The 24,399-nt window shown below is 29.4% G+C and overlaps 1 protein-coding gene across 1 annotated transcript in view; it reads left to right on the top strand.

The window, feature by feature from the left end:
• por (Protein-serine O-palmitoleoyltransferase por) overlaps positions 1 to 24,399 on the top strand; it is a 174,587-nt gene that overhangs the window by 79,581 nt on the left and 70,607 nt on the right. The window contains exons 4-5 of the mRNA XM_080165882.1: positions 6,682 to 6,804; positions 14,362 to 14,438. Of these exons, the coding sequence (XP_080022008.1) occupies positions 6,682 to 6,804; positions 14,362 to 14,438 (200 nt within the window). The remainder of the gene's footprint in view (positions 1 to 6,681; positions 6,805 to 14,361; positions 14,439 to 24,399) is intronic.

The following is a 24,399-nucleotide window of genomic DNA, read 5'->3' as shown; positions in this document are numbered from 1 at the left end:
TACTTAAAAGGAAGAAGGAGGACGATTTTATAGAGAGAAAGAAGGATAAAGAGAAAGAGAGATCGAATTAGGCCTATCATTAATACACTATAACACACACACACATTCACACATAAAAACTTACATACATATTTACTCACTCAGACAATCAAATGATCAAATCATAATTCGATTTCACTCACAAAATTTTCTAGGAAAAATTTCCTTTCCGCTGATAATAAAATAAAAAAGACAAAACAGTTTGTTAGCACCGGTCTAACAAAATATATATAATATTTATGATTTTTTTTTGCATGGCGAAGAACCAGTTCTAATCCATCAGATATTAATAGGTTTCGAAACCATACTGGTTTTATGTTTATTTTCAAACACACATGTTCTTGTTTACTATTTAAACTGTACAGTGTAAAGATACATATGAAACACAATGAAAATTTTAGGCCTACAATTTTATATAATTTCATATTCTTTCATTTAAATCATCCCATTACGTTTTTCCGAGACTTTCTTACAAAAAAAAAAATAACAGTGCCTAATTTATTTAATGGCTTATTGTTTTGACGGTTTCCCTCATATTGCATCTGGACCACGAAGTAACTTTTTGGAAAACATGTTTTTATGTTATTTTAGGTAGAGTTCCGTAGAGTTAGGCCTCTCATAGTTAGATCCCCCCACCTGGCATGGGATGTAAATTAGTTTTTTTTTTATTTCATAAAATGGGTATGGGGAGGGTTTTTGTGGCCAAGAAAGCCTCTTAGTTTGATATTATACAAAAAAAAGTTAATTTTATACAGAGTATTTGACAATTTAGTATAATAACCAATACTAATAATAATTTATATGTTTTTGTATATTATGAGTGGTGTTGGTTATATTTAGGTAATCACATAAAAAACTGATTAATTTACTCACTGAAAATCCGGTATAATCCTCAAAACGATGACCTTTTTTGAACTTTAAACATATATCTAGACTATATCCTTATTTATATGATTAAAATTATGCATAAAATTTCATTAACATAATTCTAATCATTGTTAATCTTTAGTTTTGCGAACTTTTACTAAATGCTTCTTATGGAAGTATCTCTAAAAAAGAACTAAAATATATTTTGCATTTAAAAATAAATTTGCATGTATTATGAGCGGAAATGTTTAAGCATTCCAATTAAGTTAAAAACTTCATTTTCAAGGCTAAATTTAAAAAGGTTATTTTTTGCACAATTTTGTAAAAATTAGTTCAAGTGTGTAAAACACTTCCTAATCATCGTGTTTTTGGTCAAAACAAGTAAAATTAAGTTTAATAATTTTAATAAAGCATTTTAAAATTTGTAACTGCCATTTTGCAGAAAAATGGCCAGACTTAATTTTAAGGAAAACAAGTTGTAAATTATTTTTAAAATAAATGGCAGGATTATCTACCTGATTACTATTCTATAATTATCTATGAGTAAAAACGTCAAACAATTACATTCAAATAAATTTGATTAATTTAATTACATACATCCTAATTGTTAAATAAAATATTACAATTAGAAACCACAAAAATAATTAACTTGTCGATCATGAAATTAGTGTGAGTGTGACAGATACAGACAGACATATACAGACAGACAGACAGATTATTGTGAGATTATTGTTATTTTCTTGTAATTTGTTACTTAAGGAGACATCCTTTTTAAGATGGCATTTGTCAGGAAAATATACAAAAGTAACTTGGGTAAAAACAATTATGACTAACATTGTTAAAGGTTTTCAGCAAATCTGCTAAAAATAATACTAAAAGAATTAATTTGATTCTCTACTTACATCTATTTCATTTTTGATTTTTTTTGAGAATCATATATAAATACTATTTACTATCCCCTATTTGAAGCCATTATTTCCTGTTTTATAATAAAAGGAGTTTCTGCTTCCCTAAAATTTAGGGGCTTATGTTGAAAGGGAAGTAGAATAGCCTAAAACCATCCCAAGAATTAAATCTAAAATAAAAATAGCCTATGTGAAACTTCCCCTTGTAAGAAATTCAGCTATATACGAAAAACCTTACTACTTTCTATAATTGGATATTACTATCGCGGTAACAATCTTCAAACATGTCATTAGTTATTTTTTTTAGAGTTTAGTTTTGCATATTTTGATATCCGTTAATCCCTGAAAGTTGATGATTTCTATCTTCATGAGAAACTGTCCCTTCATCCGTTTTATCTTCTCACCTCCCTTTCTTTCTCTTCTTTTCAGGGATTAACGGATCAAAATATGATTTAACTATATAGTATAAAGTCGTCAATTGATGTAGAATATGCGTAGATATTATGTCGAGGGGGAAATTGTCGTCAATTTAACTTTCTAACATGGAAATCGTTTATTGTTTAGTTCGTTAATCCAGTAGGAGTAAAGGGTGTGGTAGTTGGTAATCGTTATTTTAGCCCACTCCATGTTTAACTTTATTAGAGAACATGAAGATCTGGTGTAAAACCAAAGTTATCATATATGATAAGCTTTGTGTTGGCTTGCCTAAAAATACTTCAATTTTTACTATGAATGCTACTTCTTAGGTCAATCATGTCATTTTGTTTGCCTCTTTGACTATATTCACTTAATTTTTGTTTTTGAGTGTAAAGTACGATTAGGTATAATCTACATTGTATTTCTGATAAAATAAGATTTTCAATTTTGAAAATAATCCACTTAAACCTGAAAAAAACCTTTTAAAATTGCACTCTTATAATAAAAGTACATGAAAACAAGGAAGTTTATATCCAATGTACCATCCCTATATCCCTGAGTATTAAGATTTTGATGGATTGTCTCACAAGCTGTTTTCATTTCCGATTTACATTAGTAGAAACCAAATAATAATCACATAATAGTAGGGTGGATGAATATGATTGTCTTTCTTAATATATACATTTCATTAATAATAATTACCAAATATAATTACAAAATTAATAAATGAAATTTTCTTTTCAAAATAAAAGCATATCGCATAAAAGTTGGGCAAATGAAAATATTTTGAATTCTATAAAAAAATATTCTATTGGTCATACCAATTTTTATTTGTGTGATGAATTACTACTATTTGTTGCTTTTAAATTTTATTATTATTTTCGAATTGTGCACTTTCTAAACCAAAACAAATAATCTTAAATTGTTTGATATTTAACAGTCATAGAACGTGAAGGAAAATGTTTGCTTTGCTTTACTGTAAAACACACACATAAATATTTTTACCAACATACAAACAAACAATACCTACCACCGCTCTCGTGTTTCTTATATATTTGTATTTAACTAGCTAATTTCTTTGATAATCAATTTGATTGAAATTATAATTTTGTGCACTGCTTGCAAGCTCCTGGCAGGCAAAGTCACGAGCCACACATTTATATTGCATGCTTAGTTTCCTAGGAAATTTTTTCGAACCTCTGGATTTCTCCAGAGAGAGAGGGACAATGGGCTGTTTATTACACTAGTCCCTAAAGTTTTATAATAGCGTTTTCATATTCTTTGGCTTAACAACAAAGGAGAATAAGTAAATTCTAATTGGCTGTAACATAAAGTGTTCAAACGTTAGAACCATTAACTGTAATCTACAGAATAAGTAAATATATGTTTCATCGTTGGGGACGTACATCAATTTATCGGCCACTTTTTGCATAAAGTTAATTGTGGTTAAATATGTGATAGTCGTAAGTTAATAGAGATAACTGGTTTACTAAAATTTTACCTGTCCGTAGGTTATATGTTTGCAATGATGCCCACAAGTAGATTTTCAATAAGAAAAATTACTAGCTCGTTAAGTTCAATGATATCTTCCAAGCCTCTAAATAAATGCCTAATTGATTCTTCAATTAAAAGGTGGTTGGTCTTTTTTGGCTCAAATGAATTATTAAAGGATATTGCCAAGATATTATGCTTTGCACACTCAATTTCTATTAGAGATAAAATGCATAGAGAATTATTATTAGGGTGCCAGCCATTATTATGCTTCAAAATACATTTCAATGCACATCACCAATAAAAAAATGCATCTTTTAAACTGTTGTGAAATAGTGAAACTTTTTTTATCAAGGTTTATTCTTATATAATGGATAGCTTTTCAGTGTAAAAAATATATACCTATGTTTTTTTTCGGTGCACACAAATTTTGCTAATTTAGAATGTCCTTTAATATGTTCATTGAGTACTCATTTTTTTCCCACAGATTTAGGGATAGATAGATTACATGTCTTGGAATTCACTACCTATCCTATATTGCGTACTATCAAAACAAACACGTGAAATCGATTGATTAATTGATCATTCAACTTTTTATTACTTGCAGGTTTTATGTCATTTTTTAGTGGAATTTCTATAGCCATTTAAAGATTATTCAAGTACATTTTTATTTGGGGCCTCTGTCTCATGAAAGCTCTGTCTGTTTTTTTTTGCTTAACCCTCAAATTTTTATTGAATTTCAAATTCATTATGATAAAACTAACATTGATAAGTCACCCATTATACTTATATGGGGAATGATTAAACGATTAAGTTTTTAGTTATTCCTTTATCCTTGGTCCTTATTTTTGCGCATTCTTAAAAACTCTAACAGACGCACAAGCATTCTTTATTGTACGCATTTAAAGCAAATTTAAGGGATAGATAAGTAAAGTGAAATAAGGATAACATTGAAATAAAACTTTAGATAGCGATAGAAGGGAGATATCGGTATCCTTAAGTAGCAACTAAAAAAGTTTTAGATAAAAAAAAAAACAATAAGTTTTTATAAATTACCATTTTTCGTGTGTTTATGTTTTTAAATTTTCAAAATTAGATGATTAATGAGAACTAGATTTTAATTTTGTGTCTAAAAATCGATTTTGATTACAACAATTTTGGTTTTGAACCAACATTCTTTTAATCTTAAATCTATAATTTTGATCATTTACTTTTCTTTAAATCTTAACACACATGCATAATGTGCATAATGGCAAAATGGAATTTTGCAATTTAAAATTTTCCAATTTTTGCCTTAAAAATGCAATAATTGTCGGTCAGATTATTAATGTTATTACTATTTAACAAGTTTAAACATTTACTGTATAATTGGTGTGCGCGCGTGCTTGCGTGTGCGTGCACCAGCTTTTTATAATCAGTGCATAATTTTTAGAAAAAAGCTTTTGTACATCTTCGACTTGTCCGTTCTTACAGCCCTTCCTCTTACGTCTTACAGCTTTGGTGAAGTAGGATTTTCCTATGATTTAAAACTGAAAACATTAAAAAAATATTTTCACTTGGGGCCCTTGCGGTGGGGGAGGGTAAGGGGGAAAGTCGCTCTCCTTTTAAATTGAAGTTTTAAAATGATAAAAGTTTCGGCACTCTTATAATGGAGGTCATATAGTGGTACCCTCCCCCAAAATAATTATAATCTTCCCAGTACCTATGAGAAGGTACATGGTAAAGGAGAACTATATCGGTTTAGCGGTTAGCGTGATACTTCGGTACAAACACACAAACATCCTGTTACTTTATTATAAGAATTGTTTAGTAATTTCTATAATTTTACAATCCTTGCTGCTTTTCGTCTTCGCTTTCTTGAATGATGTCGTTCTTGTTGATATAATAAGAAATAAAAAGGTCTGTAACTTGGCCAAAATGACCATTGTCCTGATCAAGTTCTGAATGCATACTCAAGGCCAAGTAACAACAGCCGCGGAAGAAGCCGCTGAAGCCGCCGAAATCAGTAGCAGCTGTAATGCATAATTTGCTGCCAATTATAAAAAGCAGCTGACAATTTTTATGTTACGAGCTTGTCTTAAAAACGTATAAAAATAAAATCAAACTCGCAAAAAACTCCATACATTAAAATAACAGGATGTCCATCTGGCTTTGTGTTTGTACTTAAGGATCTTACTAACCGCTGGACCAATATGGTTCTCCTTTGCTGTGAAGCTCATCATAAGTTTGCGTTTGACAATCCACGTACAGAGGTTGGCTTTAAAATTGGTTTATTACATAGTATTATGAATTCAAAAGTGTTTCATTTTTCTATTTGATGTAATGATATGCAATTAGTTAGGTTTTTTTTTACATATTTTATATGAAAACATAACTTTATGTAATTTTGTATAACTGTGTTTTAAATGTAGTTATTTTTTTCGGACAATACTTTAACAGTTGTTATATGTATTTTTTCCATTGCTTATATCTAGAATATAATAAAAATTAGTTTTGTGTCATATTATATAAAATCTCGTAAATGGCTTGTCCAATCCAGCTTTTTTTAGTGGCACCTTATGGTTTTTTTGGTCAGTCTCCTTTACCAAAGCTAAGTTCCTAGAAACTGGAAGAAAAGCTACATGTGTTTTATAATTAGTGTTTTCCTTTAAAAGTCCTATCGAGCACTTTAGTCCTACCACCACCCCCCACCCGTTTATATTTTTTATCCTGACCCCTGCTGGTCATATACCTGTGGTGCCTAATCCAGTATCCATCATAACCTAACCTAACAAGATCTAAAGTAATGAACAAATAAACAAAAACTCCACACTCCACTCATTTTGGAATTTATCGGATTTCAGTGCTTAACTAGGCACATTGAGGTAGTGTGCCTCATACGCCAACTTCAAACTACGCCTAAGTTTGTAACTCATCAATATACATTTTCAACACAACGACATCTAATTTTAATTATTTTCAGGGCCCGTATGGAGGTTCACCTGAAGGGATGGATGAGGAGGGGTTGGCCCCCTTTACCCTGTTTGAGCTTTGTGAGCATTGTATTCAACCAACTCTACATGATGGATTTCAACATGTTAGTAAGGTAAACTTAGTTATTATTACAATTAAACCAAACATATTTACATATTAGGGTCATATGCGAGGTTTTTAGTTATATATTATTTTCATTATATGAATAGATATTGTTCATTAACTACCATTTAACATTTGCATTTTTCGTCCTTTGAGATTTGCTGATATTAATGTTTGTATTCTTTACCTTAAAAATCATTTAAAATCAGTTTTATTGCCAAAAAATCTTAAATATATTTGAATCTTATCATTAAGTAATTCAAATTTTAAAGAATTTTTAGCCCTTGCCTGTTATATGATTCACAAGAGTATTCACAAACATTTTTGCACATACTACTCTTGATAAAACTGCTAATTGACCAGAGAAAATTGATAATAGCAGAAAATTGTAGTAATGCATTATAATCCAGTTTTTTACAATTTGTTGTTCGCCGCCTGTAAACATTCTGCTTAAAGTAATATATCTCAGAATGCAATTAAAAACATATCATTATAAATTTTAGTTTTACTTTTTAGAACGATTAGGGACTGCTATTCATCTAATTAATTCCATTTGAAATTGCCGAAAATTAAATATTTTGTTGGAGTGAAGTTGGAGTAAAACTTGTTTTTTTTGTGTAGCTTTAAGGGAAGTGGGTGAGAAGGGGGAGAAAAAAGAGAAGGGGTTGGGGGAAAATTTTTACTTAGAATTGTTTGTCAGAATCACATTCCCTTTCCTTGAGAACGATAACTTCCAAAAGACTAAAGAAAAGAAACAGAAATATGTAATTTGTGTTAACTTTATCCCTTTAATAATTGATAATCCCATTAATAGGCCTTACTATAAAGATTTGCTTTTGCTTACCACATTGAAAAAAACTATTATATTTTTCTGCTAATTGGAAGACAAAAATGTAAAAAGATAATTCTTTATGTTAGTCTTAGCCACCCTTCTTCTGAAAAAAGCACTCTTGAGGGGAGAAGCTTAGTCAAATTTAGGTAGTTTTATGACACTATTTTGTAAAAATAATTTATCAAAAGCTTAAAATTAAAATGTTGTAGGTAAACAAAAATGCTTTTGCGCCAAATTTTAATTTAATTCGGCATGGCTGTTAATAATTTGATTGGTTGGGTTACTAACATGTGTTCGTAACAGGCAATTTTGTGTTGTGAGTCTACCTTAATTTTATTCAAGTTCAGTTGGTTGGTTGATCGGTCTTTAAACCCTATAATATAAAGTAGTAAGGTTATTTAGTTGGTCTGAAATGGTTGTTTTTTTTTAGGAAAGCTTCTTAATGTTTAAGGCTTTTTTCTTGGTGTTCCCTGCACAAACTTAGAGGCTAGGGGCGAAGAAACTAGTAACCATTTTACAGATTATACATTATCTTATATTTATAATCAACTAAAGATTTGATTCATTCTATGAAGGAATTGAAAGAATGATGAAAGTTAATAGATTGATACTAGATATAAAGGACACGCATTTTATATTTGGTTTTGTTCACTTCGCCACTTTTGAGCGTAGCCATCCTTTTTGTGTATACCTTTGGGCTGTTAGAATTACCATAAAAGCAACATGGTTTGGCACAATAGACTAAATAAATAGACTGTTAAGGTAAAAAAAAAAAAAAGTCTGGGAGGGTGTTTATAACCTACCCCAAAATAATTATATATCTTTCCAGAACCTATGATAATCAACACTGTAAATATCAGTTCAGCGTATAGCAAGATCTTTCTGTATAAAAAGAATATTTAAATAAAAAGCTGTCTATTTTTAAAAATCTCTTCTTTATAAAGATGCACAGTAGTTGTAAGGGTAGCTTTATACTTAAACATGTATACATACATTTTAGGGTTTATATGACGGAAATTGCCCCCCTAAAACTTTTTTTGCATTATTAGATATTATACATTTTTTTGCAAAATATTATAACAGAGCAGGGGCATTTAAATGCAAAGAAGTGGGGTTTAAAAACAAAATACTGATAGTTTGTCTGTTTGTAATGCACCTACGTCAAAAAGACATAAACGATAAATAGTTAAAAGCTATTAAAAAGCATGATAGCGAAAAGATATAGATGGCAAACCTAAATTGGAGTGCAAATTTACTTTTCTTTAAGCTGGAAATTACAGAAAAGTGATATTGTAGTTTAGAACAACTGTATTGCTAAAATTTTATCATAGCTTAATTGATTTTAAGTCAGGCTAACTCTAGAAAAATGGAGGGTTGGATTAAACAGATTCTCTAATGTTAAGTTTTTACAAACATTATAAAGTTTAGAAGAGCTTCGCCGCTAAGAAAAAGGTGTCAAGAATTTACCGTATAGTTTGTCTGACTTCTAGTCGCCCATGTCATTAGTTCTAGAGCAAATCTAGTGTTAAATATTTCATAACATTATGCAAGCGTAGCATCTCTATAAATATTCTTGTCCGTCAGTTTGACTTCTAGTCGCCCATGCCACTAGTTTAGAGCAAATCTAGTGTTAAATATTTCAGGGATCGGAAGCCTCACGTAAGCCGCGTGTAAGCCTCAGTGAAATCGTGATTTTATCACTATAAAATTCAGCTGGATGTATAAAACGGCTCTTTAGCAGACAATCCTTCTTTCTGAAATTTTTTTTTCTGCTCACAAGCAGGTTTAAAACTGAGGCTTATGCGCGGCTTACGTGAGGCTTCCGATCCCTGAAATATTTCATAACATAATGGAAGCGTAGCATATCTATAAATTTGTCTTGCCCATTAGTCGCCTGTGTCCTTAGTTTATATTATTAGTCTGAATTGTATGCCAGTATCATAATATAAAGATTTTTTCCAATTTGTGCCTTAAATTTGATAAAGCCGTATAGACAGTCCTTAACGGCATTTAAATCAGCTTAGTATATGCCTACTTTTGATATGATCATCCTTGTTTCTTTATTGATGTCGTGATCATTACTTTGTGTAAGAGTACATACATATGTAATCAAAGTCTTTATGCTAATTTATATTAGGTGGTGACAGATTTTTTCTTTAACAGAAAATACTTTAACAATATTTAGTCCTTTTTTTGTCAGTTAAAATTGTTCTCAAAGAAGTAAAGAATGCACAAATAAAATGGTTAAATACAGATAATTATTATTGCGATTGACTGAAAAGTACCATGGCTTTGCCTATGACGCATGGTAACAATAACTAATCAATTTGTAGAGTAGCTATGCTTGGTTTATTTCGTGTAAAGCCTAGCTTGAATAAAAGGTGTCTAGCACAACTTTCAATACCACCTTTATCCTTAAATTCATAATCCGTAACTCATCCCTTAAATTGTAAGTGGACTGTTTGTAATCCCTACAATACCTATTTTTTTGAATGTGGGTTTTTAGGGCAAGGAGCTTCATAAAATTCCCCAAATATCTGAACATAAAAGTGTAGAGGTGGAGATTCAAGAAAAGAAATCCTAACTTTCCTCTCCTTTATCTATATAAGATTCTTTTCTAAAAACCTTTGTCGTTGGGTGTTATCTCGCATGTAAGAGACTGTTATCCGAGACGCTGCTATGGTTCGGTCTACCTGTCCATGAAAACTCAGGAGGTCCGATACACATCTTTTCCGTTTTTGGGTGTTATTTTTGCCTCTAACTAGCAGTTAAAGGGATTTTGTGTATAATCCCTTATTTAATGCTACATCCCTTACTAATCCTGTCTGTGTGACAGACACATACTAGTTGTGGTCAGCCACTTATACAGCTTCTGTAATCACAGGCTGAGTAAAAAAGTATTCAATAATTTGAACGCAAGGACACAACCAACCATGGCAAGGTATCTGAAAGGGATTTCAAAAAGATATAAATACCCTGTCAATATCAAGAAATACATTTTGATTTAAAATATTTAAACTACTAAAATGTGCTTCTAACTGAGTAAAGAATATATATTTAGTTATAGTTTCTTAAAAAATTACAATTTACTTCTTACATTTGTAGCTATTTTGTGGAATGTTAATATTTTTCTATGGTACTAGTTTTATAGACAGTATTGTTTGTAATCAAAGAGATAATATTGAATTATTCTCCCAAGGTATTAATTCTAAGGCACGCTACATGGATGTTGTCATCCTTGTTTCATACAATTTGACCATAATAGACAAACCCACAATAACTAACAATGAGCCTAAACAGTTTTTATTTAAAGGATGTTGTTATTTTATTATTCCTTTATGCTTAATAGCATATTAAAGGATTTATACCAGGGCTGGCAACTGCATATTATCAGTACAGTATGGTTTAGCTATTTTTTTTTATTTGCGGCTTATACAAGGCATAAGTGATATGCATCTATTTTGGCCACTTAAATTCTTTGGTTAGGCCTGAATTATGCGGCTTATGTTGCAGTGCATTTTTTATAAGGAGGCTACGGCTGCCGAGCCCTGATTTTCATTTGATGTATTCCACGTAATTGGCCTCTGAAATAGCTTTATCATGATTCAATACATGAATACGTCTCTTTTCATCAAGTTGCCCTCTATTGTTCAGGATTATAAGTAGCTGCTTCAGCAGAAAAGGGAAAAGTATAGGTTTTGTATAGGTTTTTCATTCAACTAAACTAAACTATTATTAATATTTTAAATTAAGTTAAGGTATATAAAGTAAGGTACTTTAGGGGAAAAGACAATAGATGATAAATTGCTGTCCCAATCAGTTCATTAAAATTATTTGTCAAAAAGATTATGCAAACCAATCTAGTTTTCTAGCCAACAGGCCAAAAAATGAGAGATTATGTATATAAACATTGGTACTGATATAATTTATCACAAGCCCCCCCCCCCCTGTAAGCAAAGAAAAGAAATTAAAATTGATTTTATTAAAATAATAAGTAAAATAAATGGTCATGATCAACTTACTTACAGAGTAAATTACATTTTCCGAATAGCGTTATCATTTTTCCCTTTTCACTGAGCTGCGTACATGAAAGATATTTACATAATACTTTAACCTTTGTTCAAAATCTGAAAAAAAACTGATAAAAGAAGTTAGTGCAACATCCTTTAGTCTGCAAGTAGAGAACCAATAACGCTTCCCCCACACCACCCTCTTATATTATATTTTGCTTAAGCACTCATCTATTACAAGGGAGGGAGGGAACATTTGACTGGTACTTAAAATTCTATAACCCCTTAATCTTATTTATTGGCTTAAAACGTAAAATTTGTACCTATATTAGCTTGGTTCTAACCTTTTCTATCAATGAATTGTAATCTACAACAGGGTATTATTGTTTATCATCATTTTGGAAATTTATCAATCTATTGTCCATTGTCACTTGAGATCCCTGTTAGGCCTGACCGGACCCTATCTTTAAAACCTACATAAAAACGAAGTTATTTTAAAAGGGAATGTTTTCTCTCTTAGAAGATAAAGCAATTTTGCCGGATAAAGAATACTTTACTTTGTTATTGCTTGAGAAAATATAAGAAAAAAACAGTTGAAAGATTAGTAAATAAGAGTTTTCGGATCATGGAAAGAAAACGAAGTAGTGGGTTTCGTCGTATTTTCACAGTAGCTTTTCATAGATTTTTCTAGGTAAGGTTAGGTAAATGCTAATGATTGCCCCGTAAGGTTAGAGCTCCCCACAGGGGCTCAAAATAGGAGAATCGTTTTCTTTCCATGATCTTAGTTTTTTAGACTAGAAATAAGGTGAAATAAGAATGATTTCATACACATGAATTATGTGAAAAAAACAATCAAAACAAAGTTATTTAACAATTTATTATTATTTTATATTTTAAAGAAGGTGTATCATCTTTTTTGCTTTTTATTTAAGATAGCTAGCCGGTTCTTTTAGTAAGTAGTAGATGTAAAATTTTTCATAGAATTAAGATATGCAATCGGTTTTTTTTGTAGACCTCTTATTTTTTAAGTAATTTAAGTTTTTTAAAAAAATAATTAAGTCGATTTTAAGGTACTAAAACGCAACAAAATAAAAGAAGAAAATGGCCAGTATGAACAAAAATAGTAAGATCTTTAATTTGACAACTTACTTTTAAAATTCTGTTGAGTAATTATTGAAGAAATAAATTTTTTTAACCTCGGTTTAATCAAAACTTTAAAGTAAAATATAATCTCCCACAGGCATAAAAAATATGGGTTCATATATACCTTTAGAATCAGAAAAATATTACGAATCCATTGTAAGCAAAATTGAAAAAAGTAAAAAAATAAAAATAATAAAAATGGCCTAACGTATTATTTTTTACAGGTAACACTTAATTGTAACTATTAAACTAGCCAATCACAAGTCTCAAAAATTGACTAATCGGGAAGCTTAACCTCAAAACCTCAACCAATAGAATTGACAAAAAAAAAGGATAATGTTCATAGAATATATACAATAGATACTACAATGAAAATAGTGATACTTACATAACATGTAAAGAACGAAAAATTATGAACAAATATGCTTCAATCTGTTTATAAACTTCAAAACTATGCAGTTAAAAATGCTTTATTGTTTCTTGTGTTTAAAAAATATCTGTTACATTGTATGTATATTTATTTAGGTTTATTTCAAGTTTCAAGTTTTCAAGTTGTTCAACCCTTTAAAGCCGAAAATTATGATTCTTAAAATAAACTTATATTTTTTATTATAGTTTTATAAAACTTTTTCAATTTAGCTTACAATGGATTCATAATATTTTTCTGATTCTAAAGTTATATATGAACCCATATTTTTTATGCCTGTGGAAGATTATATTTTACTTCAAAGTTTTGATTAAACCGAGGTTAAAAAAATTGATTTTTTCAATAATTACTCATTATAATTTTAAAAGTAAGGTGTCAAATTAAAGATCTTACTATTTTTGTTCATACTGGCCATTTTCTTCTTTTATTTTGTTGCGTTTTAGTACCTTAAAACCGACTTAATTATTTTTTTAAAAAACTTAAATTACTTAAAAAATAAGAGGTCTACAAAAAAACCGATTGCATATCTGAATTCTATGAAAAATTTTACATTTACTACTTACTGAAAGAACCGGCTAGCTATCTTAAATAAAAAGCAAAAAAGTTGATACATCTTCTTTCTAATTACATATGAAAGTGTAACTTACATTAGTACTTCTTATCATGTTGACTTTATGAAGTGTTGAAAACTTAAATTAAGAATTTCTTTACACAAACATATTTTCATCTAACATTTAAATTATGGAATGTTTGCATTTGTTTGTTTAACTTTCTCATCTCACACTTTAACATTTTTCCTAATTCTTTTTTAACCAATGACCTATTTTATTAGTAAAGCTCTACATTAATTTAAATGTCCGTTTGTATATTTTAGTAAAAAGGTAATTTTCCGTATGATATTTTGATGGAGGTTTGATATCTTTGTTTTAAGTTTTTATAACTAAGATGCATCCACTCTAGAAATATGTATTCACTTCTGCACATGCAATCAGAACAGCATATTAATAGAACAACACAATCTCCCCCTTCCCATTTAATTCACTCCCCCATCTCTGCCCTTTCTTATATATTTGAGAATGAGATAAAAAAAAAACGGAGAAAGAAATGTACACCATCAACATTTTAGTAATTTTTAATTGTATTTTATTATTTCAGATATTTGGTTGGAGCTTGATCCTGCGGATCGTGTGCCAGATTCCAGGTTTACCTGACTGGTCCAAGCATGTTGCCAGGAAAATACACAATTTATTCATACATTATTCTCAAGAATGTAGGGAAAGGTAAATAGAGGATAAAGGTTTGTTTAGAATTGCACAAATTAACTAGTCTTGGCCACTAAAGGTGTTGCTTGATCATTTAGGATCTAATAAAGTGAGACTTGCAGTGGGCTAAGATAACGATTCCCTACTTTACCCCATCCATTCTCTTCCTACTGGATAAACGAACTGACCAATAACCGAGTGCCATGTTAGCAAGCTAAGTTGACGACTTATTTGATTGCTCATTCCAAAGTCTAAACTGTACTATTTTCATACCTCGCTACAAAGTTGTAATAATTTAGGTTAAATGAATTGATTCGAACTCGTCACCTACATGATAACTAAAAGAATAGACGTATACTCTTAAACAGCAGCATTTTTTTCTGATATAATCATCACATTTACTTTGTAATGGACTATTTACTGTGTTTTATAGTTTTTATTGCGTTTTAATGTAAGTCTTCAGCCAAATTTACTTTTTATCTATTGAGTTTATGTTCTTTTTATGATAAACTGGTATAATTTAGTACTATTTAAGAAATTGTTTTACATTTTTTACATTTTTTTAAAGAAAGTAAATTCCTGTATTATACCCTACTAAATTTCAAGCCTCTTATATTATAAGTTTGAGTGGTTGGACACAGTGGCGTGCACAGTGAAAATAGAGCAGGGCTTACCAATTCGTTATTGCTGCGCTAATTGTAGATATAATCTTCATAGTTCATAATAATCTAAAGGACCTTTACAAAGTTCTCTAATATCACTAAATTCAAGGCACTCACCAAATGTGAAATGATTTTGTAACGCATATTAGAAGTAATATGATACATTTCAAATTTAAGTCTTTTTTAAGCGAGGGTTTTGACGTTTTGGAATAGTTGATCTATTATTTCCAATTTTTCAGCAAATCTTATAACGAGCCACAATCCATTTAAAAGTATTAGTAATATTTTTTCAGCAAAATTGATGATTTTGTGTTGTATGTATGTCTGCTAAGATCTCGAAAACAGCAGGAATTTTCGTACCACAATTTTCAGGGGTGTTTATTGTTTAGTTATTGCTAAGGGATGAATTTATATTATTTTTTTGGGTGGGATGTTGATTAACTTTTGAAATTTTAATCATTTACCTTCCGAAACCTGTGTTAATTATGAGCTTATTATTACCTCCTTACTTATGGACATACTTGTTTTTTTTTTTAAAAACTAATTTCACGTACTAATATAGCTTTTGTGTGCATAATTATTTATGTTCGCTACTTATGATAAAAACTAACCTTTTTTTTCAGTAAATAATAAATATGTAATTTTACGTATTTTATATGGCTAACTCATATCAGTTATTCTTTTAATATCTTGCATTTTTACGCATATTGATAAGTAATAAGTATTGAATTTTATTACATTTTAAATCTAGTTTCGGCTTTTCTACTTATCAGCGTTACTGTACTTATTAATTTTATAAATCTGAATTTTCACGTCTTCATTCACTCATACAGACAAGAAAAGATTAAATGATGCATTTTCTGTTTGTATTACCTTTCAAAGAGCAAAGATTTTCTAAAATAAAAAAAAATAACAAGATACCTACTCAAGGTATTAAACATTGCATCAATTTTTAAGGAGTAATCTAAATTATCCAGAAAATAAGAAAATTGTTGTAAAATTTTTTAAACATGTAGGGCAATCTGTTCCTTTTCATAGACCGAAAAGAATTTTTTTTTGTCTTTACCACCTTCGTATTTGTTTTGTTCTTGCATATCTGTAACACCTTTCTATTTTTTGCAATCATTATACACGAATAACAGAGATAGGCAAGTAGTAGATAAATTCATGTTTTCATTAATCCAAAGTTTTTTTTCTATGCATAGTTTTAAACTATCAAATGCTTTCAATGGCAAAAATGTGTAGAAATATTCGGGAATAGTCCCTATCGTAACATCGCCCCATAAGGGGCGATTTGTCGTATTTTTAAAATGGCTTTTAATAGGTTATGTTAGGTTATATTGGGTTAGGTGATTGTCCCACAGGGTTAGGTAATTGGCCCTGCAGGGTTAGAGCCCCCCGCAGGGGCTAGAAATAGGAGAAAAGCTACTGTGAAAAATACGAAGAATCGCCCCATAAGGTGCGATGTTACGAAAGGGACTAGGTATACCCAAATATTCTTATTACAGACATGCAATTTCCATAGGGAAAGAATTGTTTATCTTGTATAAACCTATCCCCCGTATTTCTGTCCATAACTGAACCGTGGAAAGTAAACATTTACGTGATTTAACTCAAATTCATACTTTCTTTTCTTAGAATACTTTTTTACTGAAAGATTTAACCCCTTGACTATCTTTAGAAATGAATCTTTCTACTTTAATAGGGGATAAGTAGCTTATCCCCTAGTTTCTAAGGTCATATGTGCGGTTATAGAGTTGGGTACGTTACTTTACCTCATTTAGTTTTTCAAAAATAATGGGATTTGGAGTAATAAATGCCGTTTCTTTTTTCTAATGGACAAGTTAAAATGGTGTAGCAACCTTCTTGTCCCTGCCTTTGAAAATAGTTTTAAAATTAATATGCACAAATATGAATCCACCCTGAAAATATCTTGAAACTGAATTTTAATTGTTGTTACAATCGAGATATAAATTTAAACCTTCAATTTCTTTCTTTGTGTCAAAACGTAACAAACTTCTTTATTCAACAACTTAAAACCTTTAAAAATAAAATGGTGTTCAAATATGTATTTTATGAGATAAAATGAAATAGTTGATTTATGAAGCTTCATGTTTTTCAGAACATTTACAGTCTTACTTAAATAACTTGGAGGTCAAACAAGGACGGTCTTGTACAAAACTAGAGCAGTTTCCCTCAAAGTAAGTTGTGGAGCTTAGTAGCTCCCAACCCTTTATTTTGAAATAAATTGAAAATAAGGACGGGGCCGGGTTATTTTTTGTTTGTTTATATTCTTACATTAGTTGCGCTGATTTTCAAAAGATTATATGGACAACCCAACAAAATTTCTCATATTTTATATCCTTGAAAGCTGAAACTACTCTTGCTTATACATTTGAAGTTTTGCCGTTCACGCTTGGTTTTTTATTAAATGAATAAGTTAGGGTACAATGTTTGGCACTTTCGATATAAGTAAATGATAATAAAAAACCCATAGAATGCGATAATAACTTCAGAAAAATCGAAGAAAATAGTTTTAATACTTAATTAAAGTTTTTAAGTTTTTCTTCAAAAAGTTTAGATAAGATGCCTTTAAAAGTCGTCTATGATTTTGTCAGGGATAAAAATGTAACTTTAAAATAAGAATTACAACATATTTTTTCAATTAGTACAAAGTAAAATTTTGAACATTTTATTGATCAGTATATTTTTTAAAATGTGAAGTAGAAACCTGAATATTTTATCATGAAAATTGTGTTATGATTTGATTGTCTGCTAGATTACAAGAAAAAAGATACTGACAGTACTTGTTGGTTCTTTAAAAATAATTAGGTAGATTACTTTCAGAACCCCTCTTTTTGCAACGTTATTTCAATAGAACAGAGCCGTAGTCTTAGTGTACTCAATATCTAGACAGCCAACCATTGTTTTAGAATTGTTCAATTTTTTTAACTTCTGATAAAAACAGAATTAATGGTATTTTTGTAAATATTATACCTCCAAGAAATGGCTATACTTCCCAATCATATGTTGTGTGATATTTAAGAGGAATTATTTTGATATAATGTCATTAAAATATTCGTTAAAAAAAGTGCTATTCTAGCTTATACTTTACATTTTAATGTGTATGATAATTCAAATAAAAGATAATGAAGATTTATATTATATTTAATTGTTATAATTATAAAGAAAAACCTGGAAACAGTAAAAAACTGACTTTATTTTATTGACGTAGGGAAAATTTGGTCAAATATTTGAATAAAAAAACACTATAAAACAAAATAAATTATTTTTAATATAGTCACAAAAAGGCTTAATGAGTTTAGGAAATATTTCATTCACTAATCATGTCATTTAAACTCTATTACACAGAATACATTGTAAAAAGATGTTCTCGTTTTAATTTTAAGTAATTTGAAAAGCATTTTAATACCTTTTAATGATTTATTTTTTGAAACATCTTTTTATAAAATGTTATTGATTTTTGAAGTTATATGTTAAAATGTTTTTAAATTTTGTTAACATTTTGTTTTAAATGTAGAAAATTGGTAATTCTAAACATTCAAAAAATGATTTTATTAAATTTTCATCACTTAAATTGCATGTTTGATGAAATTTTCAACTGATAATTCAAGAAAAATCGTTTAAGTTTTATTATATTTTACTTTGAAATGTTAAAAAAATATAATTATTGTCAAAAATGTGGAAGTTATACTTTCCTCAAAAAAAGGCCTAAAACATGCAAATTAACACGTGTAATGAGATTTTTTTTCTTTCAGGTTTAATTTTAAGTAATTATTGATATTTTTTGTAAAAAGGATTGTATATAAAAAGTTTTAAAACTCGAGTTATGTAGTGGTTCTAAAAAAGGTTGCGAATTTATGCAATTTTCTTGCAAAAAAAATTTTCTAGGATTTTAAAAATAGCAAAGGGTGTTATTAGACGTACTTACAGATACAATTGCAAAGTCATTTTGGCCAAACACTAAAATAAAGTTTTGACATCTGAGGGTCCAACCGTGCGTTGTCTATTTTAAAGCGTATATTGCTACCAACAGCACGATTTTTATGAAAGACTAATTAGGTTTAAAAAAATAAATGTCGAGCAGCTACGCTTCCTAAAAATATCCATTTATGAACATTTACAGTTTACACACCTTTAATATTTTATTTAGCAAACAAAAAAATAATGTTATAAAAACTTAAAATGTGCCCCAAATAACATAGATATTCAGGGAGTAAGACATTCGAAATTGGATATAAATTGGATATAAAAATATTTTTTTTTATGATATATTTTGGACTAGTTACTTTCTTATGTAGTAATAGGTAATGGTAATTCTAATCAGAATAATGGTTTTTATAAACAGCAATTTTTGTCCTTAAGAAAAATATGTTCATATTATGTTTCCAATTTTCTACCATTTTTGTCAATTCTTAAATCTTGAAATACCTTTTCACCATTCAGGAAAAGGCATTGAAACATAGAATAATAGCGGTAGCCCGAAATATAAAGAAATGCTTAGTGCATAATTGTCCTAGGAATCATTACTCCAAAAATAAGATGAATGGGATAATAATATCATTTAAAAAAAATATTTTGTCCTGCTCTCTAAAGTGTACCCAAACGGTTCAGGAATCATTAGGTAAAGTTAGGAATCTAAGGTACAATAGAATTAAAAGTACAAAGAAGTATTTTCTATTTCATTTAGCTCAGGATTGCCAGTACCGAAAAGGCTACCTGATAAATACTCTATAATATTCTTTGTAAAGAAAATAAGAAAAGCGTCTCTTTTCTTTTACTGATGTTTGTTTTAGATTATCGAATATTTTCTGCATTCTTTTCTTTACATAGGCTTTCTAGTAACATAGCTACTCTATAATCTCATCTTAACGTCTTTCTTCTTAGATTAAGAGGAAATTAATATATTTTATATTAAGTCCAAAAATACAATATTTAAACTTGTCAAAAATGTTTGTTATTGTATTTGCAAAAGACCGCTGTAATTATGTCAAAAGATAAACATTATTTCGATAATTTGTTAGTTAAACCACTTTTATTTAATATCATAATATAATAGACATAATTGGATAAACCAAAATCTACATAGATCATCCTATTTTGACAAAGGAAAACTTCAAATGTTCTCGCTTTAATGAGTGTTGCCATCCTTGTTTTAAATTTTGCTGTCCTGTCTTTTTTCGTAGATTTTGTTTTAAAATGGTTGGATATTTTCATTATTTCTGGGGTTAGCTGTCATGTTTTCATTTTTCCACTCTGTTGTCTTAGTTTATTATATTGTAGGAGGTCTTCAAAATAAGAGGGCTTTGCCGGATATTTTAAATTTAATTTAAACAAGATGAAATTTGTTGGATAATTGTATTGAAGTACAAAAAAAACATTGGCTATTGAAATATATATTTTTTGTCATATTAAAAGGCTGTTTGTTCTTTATGCAGCCGAGACAATCCAATATCCCTCATAGGAGTTCGATGTTTCATTTAGCAATATTAATATTTAGACGGACTAATTAAGTTGTAGAGAAGTTGTGAGAAAAGTCTATAAGACATTTTATTAGTCTGTATCATATAAAATTTTACATTTCACACATGATATTTTCCTTTATAGATTGTCAGAAAAACAGGCGGACGAACAAAGTGAGCTATAGATTAAAGTGGATATCCTTATTATATCTCCATTTTGTTTTATCTAAATTCAAGCGGCCTAGCTGCTAGCACCTAGGGAAGTAGGGGCAGTAAAACAGCCTAAAACTATTCCAAAGCTGTTTCAAAATAAAGAACTCAGTCGGATAATTGGTTAGCGAGATCTTAACGGACAAACAAAAAAACCTTATAAAATATGATTATTATCATGACAACCCTACACAGCCGCATTCCATCTCTGCATAAAGCAAAAATCCTCATATTTCCTGACATAACAGCCACGAAGTGGTATTTCTCTTTTTCTACAAAAGAACGTTTCCCCGTAGTGTGTTTGTTTTTTTGTGTGTGTGTGTGTGAGTTTTAAATTTAAGAGTTAACCTAAAGTGACCCCTCATGTAGCTTTTTCTCCTATTAATTAATGCTTTTTAAAACTTGATGATTTTTTAACATGATTTCATCCACAAATAAACTTTTTTTCTAAAGAGATGCAATTCTTAGAACAAACCTATCATAGTATAGGATAATAGGAAAGTTAATTTAATGTGTCTTGGTTTTGATTGTTCATAAATTCAAATGTGTAAACCCAGAACCACTTCATTATGCAATCTACATTTTCCTGGATATTTTGTCTACGGTAGTCTATAAGTGTACAGCTTTACAGTACATTGTTTCTATTTGTTAAAGCAACACGTATGATAAAAAAAAAGATTCTGCTTTAAGTAAAATGCTTATATTTCAATCAAAATCTATATTTTTGTATTTTTTACCGATCCACTTCATTATGCAAATCAAAAGAAAATCAATGGGAAAATGTTTGATTTGCCCTTTTCTCCACTTTTAAAAATTGATTCTGATAAAATAACAATTTTTAAAGAGATTTATGCATCAATTATAATGAAAAACAGTTTAAGGTAGATTTTAATGATTTTTCTAAATAAGAAATAATTGAAAAAAGAAATTCTATCCCTATCACTTTAGAGGACAGCTGCCGACCCCCAGTCTTATGGATGAAGCTAAATACATGTTAAAAATAAAAATTAGCCTGAAAAGTATACAAAAATGTTTTTTGATGTGTTAAAAAAAATCCATTTTTAAATCTTAATTTTGAGGATTATGGCCTTTAAGATGCTCTTACTGGTGGTGATGGTGAGCTAAATGTTATCAAAGTGCATGCCCATGATGAAAACTTATATATTAAACTATGGTCCATTTTTTGTAGTCATAGCAGCCTCCAGCCAAGCAATATTAAAAAAGAAAAAAATTGCAATTTTAATTACTAAAATTCATAAAGTAAATAATGAGTTTTTAGATAATGGTTATATTTCATGTCAAGAGGCTCCACTGGAGGCTGCTATGACTACAAAAAATGGTACATAGGTTAATAGACAAGTTGTTGTAATGGTCATGTACTTAGATAACATTTAGCTCACCTTCACCACCAGTAAGAGCATCTTAAAGGCCATCATCCTGAAAATCAAGATTTTAAAATGGATTTTTTTTAACACATCAAAAAACATTTTTGTATACTTTTCAGGGTAATTTTTATCTTTAACATGTATTTAGGTTCATCCATAAGACTGGGGGTCGGCAGCTGTCCTCTAAAGTGATAGGAATAGAATTTCTTTTTTTCAATTATTTCTTATTTAGAAAAATTATTAAAATCTACCTTAAACTGTTTTTCATTATAATTAATGCATAAATCCCTTAAAAAATTGTTATTTTATCAGAATCATTTTTTAAAAGTGGAGAAAAGTGCAAAACAAACGTTTTCCCATTGATTTTCTTTTGATTTGCATAATGAAGTGGATCGGTTAAAAATACAGAAATATAGATTTTGATTGAAATATAAGCATTTTACTTTAAAAAGAATCTTTTTCTTCTATCATACATGTTGCTTTAACAAATAGAAACAATGTACTGTAAAGCTTTACACTTATGGACTACCGTAGACAAAATATCCAGGAAAATGTAGATTGCATAATGAAGTGGTTCTGGGTTTAGAAAGAGTTCTGTACATGTATTTACTTTTGTACATAAAATATACTGTGCACGGAAAGGAAATATATTCAGCGATTTAGATTTTCTTCAAAATCATGTGTTCTTTAAGATTTATTTAGGTATAAGGATGACAAGATCCTTATAAGCGAACCTCAATGAATCGGAATTCTTAATATAATAACATATCTATTCCTTATTTTCAAATATCCTGCAAAAATGTAAATATTTTTCGCTGTCCCTGTTAAAATGTGCTATCTAGAACTCCTGGATCAAGAAAGAAATGCCAAAGATGTTCTTAAAGAGAAATTTACTTACAGGCTGCTAGCTACCAAAGGGTTAAATCACATCTTTGAAAACAAGAAAACTAGGGTTAGTAATAATAAGGCTAAATAATTAAGCTTGATACCCACGATTTTTTATCCTCGCTGATTCCTGTGTATTTTTATGTCTTGGCATTTGTGTATTTTTATGTCTTGGCCTTTGCAGATTTTATTTATGGACATCACAATTTTACGTTGTACGTTTAGCCGTTTGCCGCTAGCAGACTATAAAGTTAATGACTTTTTCTTATCTTCGACTTGTTAATGTTAACATATCTTCGACTTGATCCAAATTCCTTAAATCTATGAACGTGTAAATAGCTTCCGAAAAAAGATGAATTATTGTATGAAAATTGAGATATTATAGGCTAGTAAAATGTCAAGGATTATTGTGTTGTTTTTACATAAATTCTACGTTTCCGTTTCTATACATAATTGGTGAAAAGTAAAGAATCTTGTCCTTAATAAGGTCAAGACTGTATGTAAGTCAAGCTGAGGAATTTTTTTTCTACGAGAAGGCTACCCTATTAAGCTTAAAAATACAATATCTTCTCAGCAAAACGATATAACGCTAATAAAACGTTCTAATGGGTTTATTATTAATTGGATTTTCTACCAGATTTTTATGTTCTCTAATTAAGAGTAACACGCAGCGGGCTAAAATAACGATTCACCCCTCCATTTACCCCATTCTCTTACCTCCTATTGGATGAACGAATTGACCAATAAATCTAAATCGACGAAACTTTTCCTATGTCATAATATCCACACATATTCAACATCCATTAAGGTAGTAGTGATAAATTTTAAACATTTAAAAAGTGTTAATTTTTGTAAAGCCAAAATGTTCATTTTAACTGTAAGTGTTTAATTAAACTTGTAGATTTTGCTTACAATTTTAAACCTTTTAAATTAATTCATCATCCTTTTTAAGTTCTGCAACTAATGTATATTGCCGTCCTTGTTTTTTTTAGTGTGTTTATTTGATTTAAATAGAGAATCAAAATCAAATAAAGCCTTTTGTTCTAAACTTGCTATATACATAATACACGTTTTTTGCTATCAAAATATTAAACAAATAAATTCAGATTGACGTTCGATATTTTTTTTTGCAGATGAGAAACAATCTATTTTTAAATTTAAATCTCTGAAAATTTCATTGTCCTTTAAACATGTTTTTATTATTTTTCCATTTTAAAAAAAGTTGTAATGCAAACAGGGGTAAATACATATAATAACAAGTACGTCAATTGTTCTAATTCTTTTTTCTCTACTAGCGTCTACGCCC

The sequence above is a fragment of the Acartia tonsa genome, chromosome 1, assembly GCF_053477335.1.
Source record: "Acartia tonsa isolate MP-2025a chromosome 1, ASM5347733v1, whole genome shotgun sequence".
NCBI lineage: Eukaryota > Metazoa > Arthropoda > Copepoda > Calanoida > Acartiidae > Acartia > Acartia tonsa.
The sequence above is the reverse complement of the archived record's forward strand: the minus strand, read 5'-3'. Positions and strand labels throughout refer to the sequence as shown.